Here is a 16,300-nt window from a genome sequence, read left to right as displayed (position 1 = left end):
GAAAAAAAACCCAAAACCCCCCAAAAAACACAACCCAAAACAATAATAAGAAAAAGATAACTGCTGGTGAGGGAGAAAAATTTTGTATTCTCAGCTGGCACTAAATCATTACCCAGCTGCAATTGCTAATGAGCTGAATCTCTTCTATCCAAAAAGGAGTTTGCCCTGACAAAAATAGAAGAGAGCGACATCAAAGATGACAGTGGGAAAGAGCCTCTGACAGAAGATGATGCTGATCCTGAGGACCTGGAAGTGTTTTACCCCACGCATCAGTGGCAAACCCTCCGCCCAGGTAACTTGCTGGTGGCTAATTACAGCCTCCCACCTGTCAGCACTGCCAGGAGCCTCGCGCCGCTCCGACTCCCTCTTTGTTCCCATGACAATCAGCTCCTCTGCTGCTGTGCAGCCAGAAAGGTGCAGGCCCAGTGACCCAGCAGAGGGACAAGAGGCCATCACGAGCTGACCAGCCATGGCAGTGGTGCTAAAGTGCTTTCAGTTCACTGAAGCAGGGTGAGGGGGCTGCCACCTGGCTCGTAGGTGGTGATGTGGACTTGGGGAGTGCTGGTGGATGAGAAACTCAATTTGAGCTGTCAGTGTACACTTGCAGCCCAGAAAGCCAACCAGAGCCTGGGCTGCATCAGGAGAAGCGTGGCCAGCAGGGCCTATCTGCACTGCTCTGGTGAGACCCCACCTGGAGCTCTGTGTCCAGTTCCAGAACCTCTGTTACAGGAAGGATCTGGAGGTGCTGGAAAGTGTCCAGAGAAGGGCCATGAGGATGAGCAGAGGGCTGGAGCTGCTCTGCTATGGAAACAGACTGAGAGAGTTGGGGTTGTGCAGTCTGGAGAAGCAAAGGTTCCAAGGAGACCTTCTTGTGGCCTTCCAGTATCTGCAGGGGGCTCCAAGAAAGCTGGGGAGGGACTTTTGAGGGTGTTAGGTAGTGATGGGACTGAGGGGAATGGAGCAAAACTGGAAGTGGGTAGATTCAGACTGGATGTTAGGAAGAAATTCTTCCCCATGAGGTTGGTGAGAGACTGGCACAGGTTGCTCAGGGAGGTGGTGGAAGCCTCATCCCTGGAGGGTTTTGCAGCCAGGCTGGATGTGGCTGTGAGCAACCTGCTGTGATGTGAGGTGTCCCTGCCCATGGCAGGGGGGGTGGGACTGGCTGAGCCTTGAGGTCCCTTCCAACCCTGACAATTCTGTGATTCTATGTGTTTCTGCACTAGCTCAGGAGCCATTTCATTCTTTGTAGGCTTTGTCAAGGGTCAGCTTCTCTCAGGTTTGCTGGCACACAGCATCTCAGCTCTGCTGTGCTCCAGTGTGGGCTGCTGGAATGCTGTGCTGTGGCAGGCTGATAAGGAGCCAGCAATGTTATGCTACACAGCTTTTATCAATGGATTTTCCTGTTCCTTGGCTGTGTCCAATCCAGCCTTTTTACATCCCACAAAAAAGTTCTACCTGGGTTTTGGTTGGTGTCTTGTATTAGATGAGTATGGGACATGTATGGTGAGAAGACAACAAAGGCAAGGTCAGGGTCCTGCACCTGTGTTGGGGCAATCCCAAGCACGGATACAGGCTGAGTAGAAAGCAGCTCTGAGGAGAAGGACTTGGAGGTGCTGGTGCTGAAGCTCCACATGAACCAGCACCATGTGGTCACAGCCCAGAAACTACCCATGTCCTGGGCTGATCCCCAGCAGTGTGGGCAGCAGGGGCAGGGAGGGGATTCTGCCCCTCTGCTGTGCTCTGCTCAGACCCCTGCAGTGCTGGGGCAGCTCTGGAGTCCTCAGCACAGACAGGGACCTGTTGGGGTGGGGCCAGAGGATGATTAGAGACAAAGATGATTAGAGGACTGGAGCACCTCTCCTATGAAGACAGGCTGAGAGAGTTTGGATTGTTCCAACCTGGAGAAGAGAAGACTTTAAGGAGACCTTAGAGCAGCGTTCCAGTATCTGAAGGGGGCTACAGGAGAGTTGGGGAGGGACTTTTTACAAAGGCATGGAGTGAGAGGATGAGGAGTAATGGCTTCTAATGGAAGAAGCTTGACTGAGATTAGACATTAGGAAGAAATTCTTCCCCATGAGGGTGGTGAGGTGCTGGAACATGTTGCCCAGAGAAACTGTGGAAGCTCCAAGCCTAGAACTGTTCAAAGGCATGTTGGATGGGGCCTCGAGCAAGGTGATCTAGTAGGACATGTCCCTGCCCATGGCAGAGGGGTTGGAACTAGATGATCTTTAAGGTTCATTCCAATCCAAACCATTCAGTGATTCTAAGACACAAGCAAGCAGGCTGGCTTCACTGCAAAACTGGAGCACTGGAGAAGGCTGTGGAGAGGATAAGCCCCTTTAAGCACCCCCCCAGCTGCCTGTGCACACAGCTTTCAGCAATTAGGATGATCAGTAAGCCAGCCTCTGGGGTTTTGAGCAAGGTGTTTAATCCACTTGTGCACTGGTGTCCTCATGTATATGCAGGTGTAATACCTCCCCACCTCAGAAGGGTGAACTACCTGGTAATTAATTTCTCTAAAGTGCTCTGAATTTAAAAGAGCTTTATCCTGGGCTCAGCATTGTCACTGACTGAATAAATACAGGATCCATTTGTCCCAAAGTTTCTGCCAGATACAGCAGAAGGACTTTTCCAAAGGTAAATCTTTGTATAAGGTAAGTGCCTAGCAGAAGCCCCTGCAATTCCCAGAGCTGCACTGTGTACTTCTGTTGCATTTTGATACCGTTATGTATGGCAGGCATGTGCTGGCCCTGCTCAGCATGCAAGCTGGCAGGTCCCCACCACCCTTGATGAAGCAGAATGTGTGTAAAGCTTGCAGTCATTATCAGCAGTGTTGCTGGTTGGGTTCGTGAAGCACCTCCTCCATGGCTTGGGTGGTTTGTTCTGCTTCATTTTTGTAGGAGCTCCACATGCAGCAAGGGGCTTGTGGAGGTCACTCTTGTAAAAGGCTTACATGGTGGCCTGGCTTATTGTCTAGCCCCCAGGGATCCTCATTTCAAGGGTGTGTGCAGTGTTAGAGTCATGGAATCATTTTGGTTGGACAAGCCCTTTAAGGTCATCCAGTGCAACCATTACGTCCGTCTGCCCAGGCTGGTGCTAAACCAAGGCCCTCAGCACCACAGCTCTGCAGCTTTTGTACACTGTCAGGGATGTGCCTTGCAGTCCTTTAGCAGTGTTTTAGACACCTTGGCAGTGTATCTAATCTTTTCCTGATGGGATTTCACTCCCTCATAGCCGAGGAGAGCCCTGGCTGAGTTGGCTGATGTCTGCTCAGCACAGTTCTCAGAGGCTTGCTCTCCAGGGTGCCCTCACACCATCTTCCATTGTATCCCTGCAGCAAACAGTCTCAGTCTCTCCCAGGGAAGCAAATGTTTTGGTTTAAAGCCTGGATTTTCAGTTTTGGGCAGTGGCAGGGAGCTCAGAGCTATGTTTCCTCCATCACCACTCCTCTTACATCTCCTTGCTGCCCGGCCCTGCTGTTGCTCACATTACCACCTGTGTTCCCAGTTTTGCTCTGCTCTTCCTCATTCCCTGTTACATCAAACTATGCTTCCTCCAAGCCTGCAGCAGTGTCATCAGCCTGGAACTTGTCAAATCCCTCCACCAAATCCAGCTCTTGTTGTGTAGGTGACACTGCTCTGAGCAGTTGTTCCCTTGCAGCCTGAGGTGTGAGCTGGGTTTTCGTCAGGTGCACTCTTCAGGCTGCTGGAGGTAGCTGGATGCAAACACAGGGAGACAGTTACCCTAAGAGCTCTGCTGCCTGTGGTCTGCAAGCAAGGAGATCTGTTGTCTCTTCTGCCAGCCAGCTGGGCAGCTGATGGGCTGTGGAAAGGTTGGTCAAGCTTCTTGGAGTCCTTTAACAGTTAGGCATTGATGCTGCCTGCCTTGCTCTGAGTAATGTGCCAGCACAGCTGGCTTGGGCAGGAGGATGTGTGCCTTGGGCTCAGCACTGGGGCCAGGTCTCTGTCATATCTTTGTCAGGGATCTGGACAAGGGAATTGAGGTCACCCTCAGTCAGTTTGCAGATGACACTAAGCTGGGAGGGAGTGTTGGTCTGCAAAGGGGGCTGCACAGCCTGGATCGATGGACTGAGGCCAATGGGATCAGGTACAGCAAGGCCAAGTGCTGGGTCCTGCTCTTGGATCACAACAAGCCATGAATGCTCCAGGCTTAGGACAGAGTGACTGGAAAGTGCTCAGCAGAGAAAGACCTGGAGGTGTTGGTTGACAGCCAGCTGAAGGTGCCCAGGTGGCCAAGGAGGCCACCAGCCTCCTGGCCTGGGTCATCAATGCTGTGGCCAGCACGAGCAGGGCAGTGATCGTGCCCCTGTGCTGGGCACTGGTGAAGCCACACCTGGAGTATTGGTTCAGCTTTGGGCTCTTCACCCCAAGCAGGACATTGAGGGGCTGGAGCATCTCTAGAGAAGGGCAAGGAAGCTGGGGAAGGGTCTGGAGAACAGGGCTGGGGAGGAACAGCTGAGGGAGCCTGGGGGTGTTCAGCCTAGAGAAGGAGAGGAGACCTCATTGCTCTCTACAACTCCCTGAAAGGAAGCTGTAGTGAAGTGGGGGATTGATCTCTTCTCCCAAGACTCTTCCAGCCTAAACATTTCTATGATTCTATAGCAGCCTTGTGAGTCAGAACCTCTCTGGAGAAGCATAGCAGAGGTGACTTGCTTTGGTGCTGCCTGCCTTAAGCTCTGCTGAGTGTGTGGAGCTGAGTCTGTCAGCAGAAACACCTTGCCACTTTTGAAGGGGGTCTTGCTTGATGGTTGAACTTTGTAGGTTGCAGAGATGAACGGAAAGATTGGATGGGGCTGATGATCTTCTCTGTCAATGTGACATTTTCTTGGAGTCTCTGTATATAAAAACATTTCTTCCATGTGTCCAGGTGACCTCAAATCTGCCATGCAACATCCTAGAGCACGGGAATGATTCATTTCCTGGGAATTACCTACTTTTGTTGTTTGGGCACCTTGCCTCCCTCTGTTTTTCTGATGATGGTGGAAACTTGGATTGCTCTGACCATCTACTCACATCACTGACCAGCAGATGTCCCACCCAACATTAGGGTCTGAGGTGATTCCTCTGGGAAAACGTTGCTGTGAAGATTAAGAACAAGGAAATAAGAGACAAGGGTTTAACTGGGAAGGCAAAAGGGGAGTAATCATCTCGTCCTCAGCCGCCCAGTGCCTCTGCAGATGGGCTTTCTGTCCACCTCCCTGCAGCTTCCTTGACAGGCAGAAACTGGCTGGCAGGTTTCTCAGCTGACAGTTTGAAGCTGGGAATTAATGTGTCCACTGTCCAAGCAGGACCCTCATCTGCCCAAAATAGCAAACCATGTCCAGCCTGCTCTGCAGGCTTCCCATTTGAGAGGAGCCAGCAGTGGGGCACAGAAAGGCTTTGGTCTGGAGCAGCTCCCTGCAGCCCAGAGAGGCAGAGAAACGTTGGTAATGGAGATGTGGCAGTGCTGGATCTCTCTTGGGTTTGCAGAGCATGTCTGAGGAGCCAGCTCTGCTGGCCTGCACCTCTGGCTGTGGTGACAACCTTGTGCCTTGCAGAGCTCCGTGCTGGGAGCTGCAGTCACTCGACAGCGATTGTGCTGCTCAGAGCCATTTTCCTAAGTGCCTAATTATATTGCAGTTTAAAAATAAGAAGCCATGACTGCTGCTGTTGATCAAACTGCCAGAGTGAAGTTGATGTGAGCATGCTCCTGTTGCTGCTTCTGCAAAGAGCATCTCATGTTCAGCAGGGAGCTGATGACACCTTGCTTAGCATTTACATATCCCTGGCTGCAGCTTCCACTCGTCCTGGGGCTGCTTTCTCTGCTGGGAGCTACCTTTGCTGTTCATACTTGTCTCAGGCTTCCCCTGTCTTGTTTACTTCCCAGACAAGGTTTCCCAGGTATGGAAACACAGTTCTCAGAGAAAGCTTTCACACGGGGGAGGTAATTTCAGAAGCTGCTTTGAAGGACTTGCTGTGGTTATGGAGAGAAGAGGACTCAGGGTGGGGAGTAACCTGATCAGGTTTTGTGTCCAGTCTTTGTCTTTCAAGGGCTTTCAGTGACTGAGTGAGCCAGCACTGCTCTAAGCCAAGAGGTTTTTTAAGCTGGGGGGAGAAGGTTATGGCAGGAGGGATCCCTTTGGTTCAGGAGTTGTGTGCCAGGGCCTGTCCCACAGCCTGTGTGGGTGACGTGGTGGCTGGCAGCACTTCCTTGCACCTTGTCGGTAGCTATCTTGCTCCTGCTGTTCACCAGGGTGCCCTGAGCTGCACCAGCTCCTGCTAATTGCTTTGCTGAATTAATGTGAATTGGCTGCTTGGTGACCTAGACCTGACCCAAGCAGGTGTGTGCAGGGCTCTGAAATCTTTCTGTCAGCAGAGTGGAGGGGAGGGCTGTGAAAGAAGGGTGTGAAACCACCAGGGTGTGCTGGTTTGTGTGTGAGCCGGGAAACAGAAGCCTCATCAGCTCAGCACAGATCTGCATGAAGAGGGAAGGCAAATGGGATTTGAACCCCCTCATTTATACCAAAGCAAATGCTGCTTTTCCAGGTGTTTTTGAATGAAAGAACTTGTTACTGATGTGCAGAGGGGAAAAAAATCTCCAGTGTGGTGGTGTTACAATCTTCTCTGGCCAGCAACAGGGAGAGCTGCAGGGTGGTTACAGCAGGTAGGAAAGCCCAGGCAGGCAAATGTCCAGTGCTTGGAGGCAGAGTTCTGGCCACCAGTAGCTCTGCCTCTGCTTGTTTTCCATCTGCCCTCTTGCATAGGGAGCTTCTGATATCATAAACACATCTTGTTGGCTGTCCTTTTCATTACCAGGTGCCTTCATGCTCTCTTCTCTGGCCTTCCCCAGACCCCTGGGCTTTCCTTGACTTCTCACCTACACATCACAAGATGCATGGGCTCCATAACACCTTTTTGTGCTTAACTCCTCTTTACACTCAAAGTCTTCTTTGGCAGAAGAGCCAGGGCTGAGGCTCCACATGCCACTTCTGGCTCTGGTGAGGGGCACTGGAGGGCAGATGTGTCAAACAAAGCAAGTTCTCCATCCCTTAGTCCTGATCTGTGTAAGAGGGATCAGTGTTTCCCTGCCTGTTGTTGGTGAGAGGGCAGGATTGGGAGTGCTTGAGATGCTCAGTCAGTGTGGTATAGAATCATGGAATGCTTTGGGTTGAAAGGAGCCTTTGAAGCTCATCCAGTCCAACCCCCTGCAGTCAGCAGGGACATCTGCAACTACAGCAGGTTGCTTAGAGCCCCAGACAGCCTCACCTGGAATGGTTCCACGAATGGGGCACCCACCACCTCTCTGGGCAACCTGGGCCAGGGTCTCACCATCCTCAACATAAAAACTTCCTCACATGATTAATGTTAGTGGGCTGGGTCCTTAGGCACAACACTGACCTTGTCCAGAAGAGGACAGAGCTGCAGAGCCTTTGTCATTCACACTGAGAAATCATAGAAACATTAAGGTTGGAGAAGACCTCCAAGATCATCGAGACCATGGGTCAGCAATGTGCTCTTGTAGCCAAGAAGGCCAATGGGATCCTAGGGTGTATTAAGAAGAGTGTGTCCAGCAGATCCAGGGAGGTTCTCCTCCCCCTTTACTCTGCCCTGGTGAGACCTCATCTTGAGTAGTGTGTTCAGTTTTGGGCTCCCCAGTTTTAAGAGGGACAGGGACCTGCTGGAGAGGGTCCAGAGGAGGGCTACAAGGATGATTAGGGGCTGGAGCACTGCCTGATGAGGAGAGGCTGAGGGACCTGGGGCTTTTTAGTCTGGAAAAGGGAAGACTTAGAGGAGATTTAATAAATGTTTATAAATACCTGAGGGCTGGGGGTCAGGAGGGAGGGGACAGGCTCTGCTCACTTGCTCCCTGGGATAGGACAAGGGGCAATGGATGTAAGCTGCAGCACAGGAGGTTCCACCTCAACACAAGGAGGAACTTCTTCACTGGGAGGGTCACAGAGCACTGGAACAGGCTGCACAGAGAGGTTGTGGAGTCTCCTTCTCTGGAGACTTTCAAGGCCTGTCTGGATGTGTTCCTGTGTGACCTGTGCTGGATTCTATGGTCCTGCTGTGGCAGGGGGGTTGGACTGGATGATCTCTTTGGGACCCTTCCAACCCCTGACATCCTGTGATCCTGTGAGTCCAACCCAGCACTGCCATTTCCACCACTAAACCCTGTCCCTAGGTGCCACACCTACACGGGTTTTGAATGCTTCCAGGGATGGTGCTTCCACCACTTCCCTGAGCAGCCTGTTCCAGGGCTTATCCACTCTTTTCCATGAAGAAATTTTTCCCAACATCCAACCTAAACCTCCCCTGGCACAACCTGAGGCTGTTTCTTCTCATCCTCTTACTTTTTACCCGGGAGGAAAGACTGTGTGAAGATGTGATGTTCTGTCTTATCTAGATGTTACAATACCTGTTTTGTTTGGAAGACAGATGACTTGGAAAAAGCAAGCAGCAAAGTCTGCTTCCCAAAGATGCTATGAGGGAAAATATTTCCCTTCTGTGTCTTCCACACAGCACTGCAAATACAGGCACTCAGTGGTCAGAGACTCAGAGAATCATTTTGGTTGGAAAAGACCTTTCAGGTCATCCAGTCCAGCCATTCTCTAGCTCTACCATGGCTGGGGCTAAACCATGGCCCTCAGCACCACATTCCTGCACCTCCAGGGACATGGGGATTCCACCACCTCCCTGGGCAGCCTGCTCCAGTCTTTGAGAACTGTTTCAGTGAGGAAACTTCTTCTAATCTTCAACCTAAACCTCCCCTAGTGCAACTTGAGGCTGTTTGCTCTCATCCTGTCACTTGTCCCGTGGGAGAAGAGACCAACCCCCACTTCACTGCAACCTCCTTTCAGGGAGCTGTAGAGAGCAATGAGGTCTCCCCTCAGCCTCCTTTTCTGCAGGCTGAACACCCCCAGTGCCCTCAGCTTCTCTTCCTCAGCCCTGTTCTCCAGACCCTTCCCTAGCTTTGCTGCCCTTGTCTGGACCTGCTCCAACCCCTCTGTGTCCTTCTTGGGGTGAGGGGCCCAAAACTGAACCCAGGTGTGGCCCCACCAGTGCTGAGTAGCAGGGGACAATCACTGCCCTAGTCCTGATAGGGGAAAATGGGATGGGAAGCAGCAGCAAATAACAGAAATGCATAGAACCATCCCTGAAGATGTGCAGTGAAATCTCAAAGGCTCTCACTTTATAAACCACTCTGTGGTTGGAATTGGACAAGCATAGCACTGCAGTTTGGGTGCTCTGTAGTGTGTTGTAAATGCAGGAGGTGTCTATGTCTGTATTTGAATATTGGTAATGTGAGCCCTCAGAACTGTGCAGCTCCTGCTGCTGAATCAGAGAATCACAGAATGGTAGAGGTTGGAAGGGACCTTCAGAGATCATCCAGTCCAACCCCCCTACCAAAGAAGGATCACATAGGACAGGTCACATAGGAACACATCCAGGTGGGTTTGGAATCTCCAGAGAAGGAGATTCCACAGCCCCTCTGGGCAGCCTGCTCCAGTACTTCATCACCCTCACACGAAAGAAGCTTCTCCTCATGTTGAGGTGGAACTTCCTGGATTCCAGCTGGTGTCTGTTGTTCCTTGTCCTATCAGTGGGCACCACCAAAAGAGCCTGGCACCTTCATTTTGACTTCAGCTATTTACAGACGTTGATCAGATCCCCTCTCAGCCTTCTCCAGGCTAAACAGCCCCAGGGCTCTCAGCCTTTCTTCATCCTGGGGACGGGGCAGGACTGGGCTGTTGGGTGTCAGTTTGCTCAGCCTGAAGGTCTTAACTGAGCAGAGTTGCAGGGCTTGGAGGTGCTCAAAGCCAGGTTGGACAGGACCTTGAGCAACCTGATCTAGTGGAAGCCTGTGGCAGGGGGTTGGAATTAGATGCTCTTTAAGGTCCCCCCCCAAACCAGGCTGTGATTCTCTGATCCTGTGGTCAGCTATCTAGCCACAGCCCTAAGCAGTGGGAACCATCCACCTGGTTAAACTTTCCTTGTTTGGAGGGGAAGAAGTGCTTTGGAAGAGGAGAAATTGTTTCCCAGACAGGAGATCTCTCATTCCTCTCTTTCATCTTCCTCCTGGCCAAGGCAGGGATGCTGTGAGCATGTGAGCTGCTGAGAGGTGCTGAAATGTGTGCTGGGGGGGGGGATGAGGAATATCTGTCCCCAGTGTTTAGTGCCAGCATGCAGTGTTTTCTGCTCTGACGTTAATAACCTCCCTGTGACTGCTTAGAAGGATGAACCTCATTAAAGAAGAGGTATTTAATAAGGAGCCTATTTTTATCTCTGTCTTTATCTAGCAGCACATTTATTTGAAGCTTGTAACTGCTTTGGAAGAAAAATGTTTTGCCTCCTGGAAAACGTTTTGGGAGCGCATCCAGCCTTGGGTTGTTCCCTCCTCCTTCCAGAGCCACACCAGGACCTTGACTCCAACATTTCAGCTGGGGGTTATGGGAAAGTGTCTTTCAAAAACTGTGGTTTGGCTTCCAGAGTCACTTGATGGTCAGAGCAGAAGGTTGAAGGCAGTGATCATCCCCCTGTGCTCAGCACTGGTGAGGCTGTACCTTGAACACTGCCTTCGGTTTTGGGCCCCTCAGGAAGGACATTGAGATGCTGGAGCAGGTCCAAAGAAGAGCAGTGAAGCTGGGTCTGGAGAACAGATCTGGTGAGGGGCAGCTGAGGGAGCTGGGGTTGTTCAGCCTGCAGAAAAGGAGGCTGAAGAGGAACCTCATTGCTCTCTACAGCTCCCTGAAAGGAGGTTGGAGTGAGGTGGGGGCTCAGACTCTTCTCCCAAGTAACAGGATGAGAGGAAATGGCCACGGGAAGGTTTAGGTTGGACATGAGAAACAATTTCTTCCCCATAATGATTGTCAAGCCCTAGAACAGGCTGCCCAGGGCAGTGGTGGAGTCCCCATCCCTGGAGGGATTTCAAAGTCATGGAGCTGTGATGCTGAGGGCCATGGTTTACTGGTGACCTGGCAATGCTGGGTTAACAGTTGGGCGTGATGACCTTAAAGGACTTTTCCAGCCTAAGTGATTCTGTGATTCTATGCACCAAGTGTCTCTGCTTTCCTGAAACAACCTCCTTTAGCATCTCCAGGAAGCTTCTGAGTTACAAAATAAATGTCTGTCTGCTTTTCCTGCTCTGCTTTACCAGCATGAGCCTGGGAAAGAAATGTGGCCTCCATGGACCTGTCCTGATGTCTTGCAGAACTGATTCCCATTTATTGCCAGAACTCTCACAACACCTTCAGAATCACAGAGTCACAGAATGTTAGGGGTTGGAAGTGACCTTGAAAGATCATCTAGTCCAACCCCCCTGTCAGTTTAACCTTCTAGGATGTGTTTACATTGTGGAAGGAGTAGGGGTGGTGAAGATTCTAATTAAGGATAACAATTCAGAGTCTTTTTTTCTCCTCTCCTGACTTTCTGCCTGCTTCTTAAGACTGCAGGAAGTTTTGCTTGGGTCATTCACTTGCAGCAGGATGTTATCTGAATCCTGAATTAATGCATGCAGCCTGTCACTTGGTATTTCTTCTGGTCTTCTGCTGGAGATCTCCCAGGGTTGCAAAGACCTTGCAGGCAGCAATGGCAACAAGAGGAACGTGCCTATCATCCTGCAAAGGGAAAGCAGCAGCATTAAGCTGTGTGTCTGCCCTATCACTGCAGGGTGTGAATAAATAGATTCCATCAACAGTTTCCATTTGAACCCCAGACCAAGTTTTATTTTTAGAATTTGTCATTCAGCCCAAACAGAACCTTTCCCTTCCTGTCTGGTAGTGGTTCAGAAAGCACTTTGAAGTTCTCTCTCCCAGGCTGTATTTGAAGCTGCATTTACATCTTGATATCATCTGCTGCTTTTCTTCTTGGAAACAAATCCCACTTGCTCATCGTTAATTACACTATCATTTAACCTGCTAACCAAGTTTGCTGCTAATTGCAGTTATCTCACTGCTCGGCAGCTGACGACATGCAAAACCCATCAGACTTCTCTGTCATGGGTGTAAATGAGCTGTAAATGGGTGGCAAGTTGTGAAGGCTCTTACAGGTCTTGTGAAGGTGTTTCTGGACTGTGTGGCACAAAGCTGGGAGGGTTCTCTGCCCTGCAGAGGGACCTCGACAGCTACAGCTCTGCTTAAACAGGGAACAATTTGGTTTAGTGTAGGAAATCGCACCCTGGAGCAGGTCAGCTCCACCAGAGAGGTTGAGGAGTCTCCATCCTTGGAGACATTCACAACCTAACAGGCCTGGATAACCTGCTTGAGGGGACTCTGCTTGGACAGGCTGATCTCCAGAGGTGTCTGCCAACCTCAGCTGATCTGCAATTCCGTATGGCGGCTTTGTTTTAAAGGCAGAAGGTCTCATGGCAGGCTCCACACAGAGCTGTAAATCCTGGTGGTGATGCTGACTGTTGCCCCTTGCTAACATCAGTTGGAATCTGCACAGAGCAAATACAGGAAGAGTTGTTGGAGACTCCTCTGGAGAGAAATAGTAGTGTCTGAGACCAGCTGCTGGGCAACTGTGAGTCCAGCAGGGCTGGAACCAGGGACCAGAGGCTGGCATGAAGGCACCCTGTGGGACCAGAGCCTTTGCTGGAAGATAGGCCATGAGAATTTTCACTTAAGGCTTGTTTTATCATCTTTCCACCCACTTTTATCTCTTCAGATATTCTCCAAACCTTTGTACTACATCCTGAAGTGGACAGGACATGTCTTGGAGCAGGAGCAGAGTGAGGCTGCTGACAGAGAATCATAGAATTTTAGATGTATAGAATCACAGAATGGTTTAGGTTGGAAGGGACCTTGAAGATCATTTAGTGCCAATCCCCCTGCCATGGCCAGGGTCACCCTCCTAGAATACCAGGTTGGAAGGGACCTCAAGGTCATCTGGTCCATCTTTCTTGGGAAGAGCACACCCCAAACAATCTGCCCTGCACCCTTTCCAAAGGGTATTTTCTTGCAGTCTTAGGAACAGAATCATAGAGTTGTGTGGCTGGAAGAGACCTTTAAGATCATAGAATTGTTAGGGCTGGAAGGGACCTCAAGGATCATCCAGTTCCAACCCCCCTGCCATCACCTCTCACTGGATCAGGTTGTTCAGAGCCATGTCCAGCCTGGCCTTAAAAACCTCCAGGGATGAGGCTTCCACCACCTCCCTGGGCAAGCTGTGCCAGTGTCTCACCACCTTCATGGGTGGAGAATTTCTTCCTAAGATCCAATTTGAATCTCCCCACTTCTAGTTTTGCTCCATTCCCTCCAGTCCTATCACTCCCTGACACCCTCAAAAGTCCCTCCCCAGCTTTCTTGTAGCCTCCTGCAGATATTGGAAGGCCACAAGAAGGTCTCCTGGTAGCCTTCTCCTCTCCAGACTGAACAACCCCAACTCTCTCAGTCTGTCTCCAGAGCAGAGCAGCTCCAGCCCTCTGCTCATCCTCGTGGCCCTTCTCTGGACACCTTCCAGCATCTCCAGATCCTTCTTGTAATAGGGGCTCCAGAACTGGACACAGAGCTCCAGGTGGGGTCTCACCAGAGTGAAGCAGAGGGGGACTTAACCTAACAGTGTTGGGTCACCACTGAACCTTGTGCCTCAGCACCACATCTACAGAGCTTTAGACTCCTCCCAGGGATGGTGACTCCACCCTGGGGGGTTGTAACAAAGGAAAGTTGGATTAAATCTTGCAATCACTGGTGGTCTTTATATAAATGAGAAGAAGGGGGAAAGTGGCTTGTGGATGGTACCTGGATATGGAATACTTGGTTACAATTAATGCAGGGTTTAAGAAAAGAGCAGAAATAGGCTGAAGTTCCAGGTGCTGATAGGTTCTTTACTTGAAGAAATCATCCAGGATGGTCAAAAGAATGTGGTATAAATCTGGCACCTCTTGTTTTGGCTTTAGAGAGGGAGAAAAGGCAAAAAGAATCAGCACAGGGCAGAGGTCTGTGAACAGGAGGGGATGTGGCATGGGCAGTGTAGAGAAAGAGGGAAAGACAAAAAGAAACCTCAAAGAGCAGACTAAGAGCAGTGGTAGAAAAAACTGCTCAGGCTGGGAATGGTCAGGGAAGAGAATTTATCAAGGAAGGGACCAGGGACAAGAGGTTTTTCCAGACCTCATTTAAAAAATCCCAAACCCAAGCCCCCAGTGTGCTTATTGTAAAAAAGTGTGGTGAAAGGCCCCTCCAGACCCCTTACTATCAATACAAGAGGACTGAAGGGGAGTGGAGGAATCTTTCCCAGCAGAACCTCATGTTACAGGAAGGCTGGAAAATGAAAAATTGAATTTCTGGTTGATACAGGACCTACCTATTGTGCTTTAAATGCTATGGCAGGGGAGTTGAGTAATGGAAATATAAAGGTCATTGGTAGGACAGGGGATTCACAGAACTTGGGCAGCTTCCAAGCCCTGGCAGTGGAAATTGGGAAGACAATGGATGGGTCACTCCTCAGACTCTCCAAAACCACTGCTGGGGAGGGGCTTCCTCCAAAAACTAGAAGCAGAAATTAAATGTAAAGGAGAGGTTGAGATTTTAAATCCAGAATCGAAGTATGTTGAGGTGACAGCCCTGCTGCTACAGGATGTAGATCCCAGGAAGGAAAAGATGTCCCAAGAAGTGGAGGATGCTGTGATCCCTGTTGTGTGGGCTGGAGAAGTCCTGGGAAGGTCCAAAAGTGCAGAACCAGAGTCATCATCAGTAAGAATTAAACAATATCCTCTAAAGCTGGGATCACAGAACGGGAAGGGTTGGAAGGGACCTCCAGAGATCATCCACTCCAACACCCTTGCCAGAGCAGGGTCACCTAGGAACACACTCAGATGGCTCCTGAAAGTCTCCAGAGAAGGAGACTCTACAACCTCTCTCCTCCAGGGCTTCCACCCTCACAGTAAAGAAGTTTCTCCTCATGTTGAGGTGGAACCTCCTGGGTTCCAGCTTATACCAATCGTTCCTTGTCCAAGGAAGGATTGGGTTAGCACCAATAATTCAGAACTTTCTAAAACACACTTTACTGGTAGAATGGGAATCAAAATCCACCACCCCCAACCTGCCAGGCAGCCTGTTCCAGGGCTCTGTCACCCTCACTGTAAAGAAGTTTCTCCTCATGCTGAGAGGAAATCTTCTATGTCCAATTTTGAACCCATTGTCCTTTGTCTTATCACTGTGAACCACCCAAAAGAGCCTGGCCCCCTCCACTTGCCCCCCACCCCTCAGATATGGATAGACATTGATCAGATCCCTCTCAGCCTTCTCCTCTCCAGACTATACAGCCCCAGGGCTCTCAGTCTCTCTTCATAGAGGAAATGCTCAAGTCCCCAAATCATCCTCATGGCTCTCCCTGGGACTCCCTCCAGCAGGTCTCTGTCTCTCTTGACCTGGGGAGCCCAGAACTGGACACAGCATTCCAGGTGTGGTCTCACACAGGGCTTGTTGTGACAGCAGGCAGGAGCTGGTGGGGTTACTCTGGTGGGGCTGCTCTGCCAGCACAGAACATGGTGCAGCCCAGCAGGGCTGCTGGCACTGTACAGCAGTGACCCTTGGCCCTTCTCAGCAGGCTTCTGCTGTGAAATGTGGCTGTGCATGACGGTCTCATCCCACAGCAGCTTCTCCTTGTCTGCATTGCTTCCATCAGCACAAGAGGGACAAAGACTCCCTCCTGCTGCATGGCAGGGAGCCCTGTGCAGCCAGCACAGCAGAGAGACAAAGAGGCAAGTAACACATGGGAACAGGCTGCCCAGAGAGGTGGCTGAGGCACCATTTACAGGTCCTTTAGATGTGGTGCTTGGGAATATGGTTTAGGGGTGAGCTTTTGTAGAGCAGGGTTATTGGTTGGACTTGGTGATCCCAAGGGTCTTCTCCAACTTGAATGGTTCTGTGCTTCTAAATCCGTGCTGGGCAGTGCTGGTTTGATCACTGATCCCTGTTCACACCTCTAGAGCTTTCTGCTGGGTGGAGAAGGTGTATCTAGGGAGGGAGGGGGGTTCACCCCCAACTGTTAGCTTCTCAGGTGTCAGGCAGCATTTGCAACACTGGCAGCTGGGGAGGAAAACTGTTATTAAGTGTAAGGCAGCACCTTGGATACAGAAAGCTTGGGGAGACAATAAATCCAGGCTTCCCTAACGTCACTGTGCAGTGTCACTCTTCACAGCTGATTGAGGCTGGGCTGCAGCAGTGCCTGCAGCTGCTCCTGCTCAGATCAGGGAGTTCTGTTCCTTTGGCCTCCTGTGTTTTAAAGAGGAGGAAGTGTTGGAGGCACAAGGGCACCTCACAGCCTTTCTTTGGCTTTTGGGTGTAAGCACAGCTTGTCTC

General features: G+C 50.7%; 1 protein-coding gene across 1 annotated transcript in view; it reads left to right on the top strand.

Moving 5' to 3' along the window:
- Positions 1-16,300, top strand: part of SIL1 (SIL1 nucleotide exchange factor) — a 116,395-nt gene that overhangs the window by 26,146 nt on the left and 73,949 nt on the right. Inside the window, exon 3 of the mRNA XM_054389205.1 lies at positions 157-292. Coding sequence (XP_054245180.1) covers positions 157-292 — 136 coding nt within the window. The remainder of the gene's footprint in view (positions 1-156; positions 293-16,300) is intronic.

This window comes from Indicator indicator, chromosome 18, assembly GCF_027791375.1.
Source record: "Indicator indicator isolate 239-I01 chromosome 18, UM_Iind_1.1, whole genome shotgun sequence".
Classification (NCBI taxonomy): Eukaryota; Metazoa; Chordata; class Aves; order Piciformes; family Indicatoridae; genus Indicator; species Indicator indicator.
The sequence above is the reverse complement of the archived record's forward strand: the minus strand, read 5'-3'. Positions and strand labels throughout refer to the sequence as shown.